Source organism: Cyclospora cayetanensis, unplaced genomic scaffold (assembly GCF_002999335.1).
Source record: "Cyclospora cayetanensis isolate NF1_C8 unplaced genomic scaffold, CcayRef3 CcayRef3_contig_90, whole genome shotgun sequence".
NCBI classification, from domain to species: Eukaryota; Apicomplexa; class Conoidasida; order Eucoccidiorida; family Eimeriidae; genus Cyclospora; species Cyclospora cayetanensis.
In genome coordinates, this window is record NW_020312764.1 from 120,190 (window position 1) to 122,299 (window position 2,110).

The window sequence follows — 2,110 nt, forward strand, 5'->3', positions numbered from 1 at the left end:
GCTGTAAGCCCCCACACTTAAAGAAGCACTGCAGTGCCTCTCGCTAAGGAAACATGTGGATGCATGTATACACAGGAAGGAGGAACTTCTATAGGCCCCGGAGAAGCAGGCCATTAACCAATCCGCTGCTGAGGCTACACGAAGATGAAGACACGAAAAAAATTCCGCCCCATGCGGCTCTAATGTTTGTTTTCCTTCATGAAAACGCCAGAGACAATGCAAGATAAGGTTGAGGAGCGGAAGAGACGAAAAACAAGAGGGTGGGTTTGCAAAAAGGCAGAAAAGAATTAGGATGCATTGATCTTGGCGATGCCAGCTGGGCCCTTCAGCAGCCTGAACGATAGCACCGCAAAACAACGCAGAAGCGCACGTACTAATAGCCTAAAGGGCCCTTCAAACGACACCCAAAGCACTGCACTGCAATTCCCTCCTTCTATCTCTGCTTCTTCCGTTCTTTCCCGATCCTTACCGTTTGGCTAACAACGCATAGTCTGCCTGCTTTGCCGATCCGAGAGCAGCAATGAGCATGAGCTCATCAACTTCTGTTTTGGGGAGCGGCTCCCCTCTTTTCGTAAGGATGTCGTGAAGCTGCGTCAAGGTAAGTTTTCCGCTGTGCGAGGGGTCAAAGACGTTGAAGGCATTGATGAGCACCGTCTCAGTGACTGGCTTCTGGTAGTTGTCGCTAAAAGTTTTCACGAATTCCGAGAAAGAGACACGTTCCCCTAAGCAGCGGCGCAAACAAAGTTGGGGAACAGTGCATGTGGGAGGGACATAATACTCTCTCAATCACAGCCTTTGATTCCTCGGCTCCATTTACCTACGCCTCCGCTCCGTATCGACTAGTAGCCGCAGCTCCAGTTACATAAGTGGAGGCGCATAGCTCTCAAGTGCCCGCACAGAACCCTTATACACTAAGTGTTCATAAAATCTCCGTGCGCTCCTAACCTGCTGGCACCGGTGCGGCCTTCTTTGTAGCGGCCACAGTTGGCGCTGTCTTCTTAGCCGCCGCTTGATCTTCTTTTGCGGCCGTTGCCGCCTTCTTGCTCTCCTCAGCAACAGCCACTGCAGACGCAACATGCCGCAAGTCATTAAAAGAGGAGGAGACACATCCACGCCTCATGAATTCACACGCTACCACCGTGATTGCGGTATTCAATGCCTGTTGTCTGTCCGCCTAATCTATAAAATAGAAAGAGGTCAGCGATTATGTGGACGTACGCGCGAAAATTTTTGTGAGATTTGCGTTGGAAGTAGTCTGCCCTAGGGCTCTAAACAATGTGAAGAACTGAAGGGGCAAGGAAAAGCAAAAAGCCACCGATATGTCTGTCACATGGTACGGAAGCGACACGGGAAAAGTGAAGGTAAATGCCGGCAAACGACGATCGCCACAGAGACGCATCGTCCCTTCCAGCAAAAGAAGCCCAAATGCGATAAAAGACAAAAGAGCGCCACAGATGCATACCTGAGCTTTATCGATCATTCCATCCTTGTCTTCGTCGAGCAGTTTGAATGTATCGCTAAAAGGAGCACAAGCACACTGAAGCGGGGGACGAGGGGCTATATTTTGGCAGAGGCAGAGAACACCACACACCCCCACAGGTGCCACCTTGCGGCGTCTCCTGCCGAGTCACAGAAAAGGGGCGAAGCCACACATGCGCGCCCAAGAGTCTAAACAACGGCAGCAAGAAGAAAGCCGGAAATATTGCCGCTGCGGGCGCACGTTGTCTCCTCTTCCCGATGCCGCCCTTCGAACGCGCGGAGAAGAAGCACAGCGGGAGAGAGCACTCAACGCAAGAGTCACAGCCACTATGCGTGATCAGCTTCCAGACCTTCATGACGGCTTGCGAACGCGCGCACACCCGCGAACATGCAATATGAACGAGAAAGCGGAGATGCAATAACAAGACAGTCAGAGAAGTGCGGCCTCCGAGGGCCTCGAGCCCTCCTTCACGGCTTGCGCCTTTCCTTTGAAGCGTCCACTGCAGAACGATGTGAGGAGGGTGTATATACAGACCAGCACACTGCTCAGTGGACCCATCAAATTAGGGCCGTCTTACTAGATGAGCCGGAGGTGTTGCTCGCTGAGCTTAACGCCCTTTCCACTCGCCAT

The 2,110-nt window shown here is 52.1% G+C and overlaps 1 protein-coding gene across 1 annotated transcript; it reads right to left on the reverse strand.

The window, feature by feature from the left end:
* Positions 1-465: 465 nt before the first annotated feature.
* On the reverse strand, positions 466-2,110 carry LOC34617637 (calmodulin). Its single transcript, XM_026336055.1, has 5 exons — positions 2,058-2,110; positions 1,463-1,517; positions 1,219-1,285; positions 946-1,062; positions 466-722 (listed from the first exon to the last, which is right to left on the reverse strand). Exons 1-5 carry the CDS (start codon positions 2,108-2,110, stop codon positions 466-468), a joined length of 549 nt encoding a protein of 182 aa, XP_026191840.1.

Coding starts and splice junctions, on each gene's coding strand:
- LOC34617637 (XM_026336055.1), bottom strand. CDS start 2,110: ATGGCGAGTGGAAAGGGCGTTAAGCTCAGCGAGCAACACCTCCGGCTC. Junction 1,286..1,462: donor GAATGATCGATAAAGCTCAG/GTATGCATCTGT, acceptor TTGCCCCTTCAG/TTCTTCACATTGTTTAGAGC. Junction 1,063..1,218: donor TCTCACAAAAATTTTCGCGC/GTACGTCCACAT, acceptor TTGCGTCTGCAG/TGGCTGTTGCTGAGGAGAGC.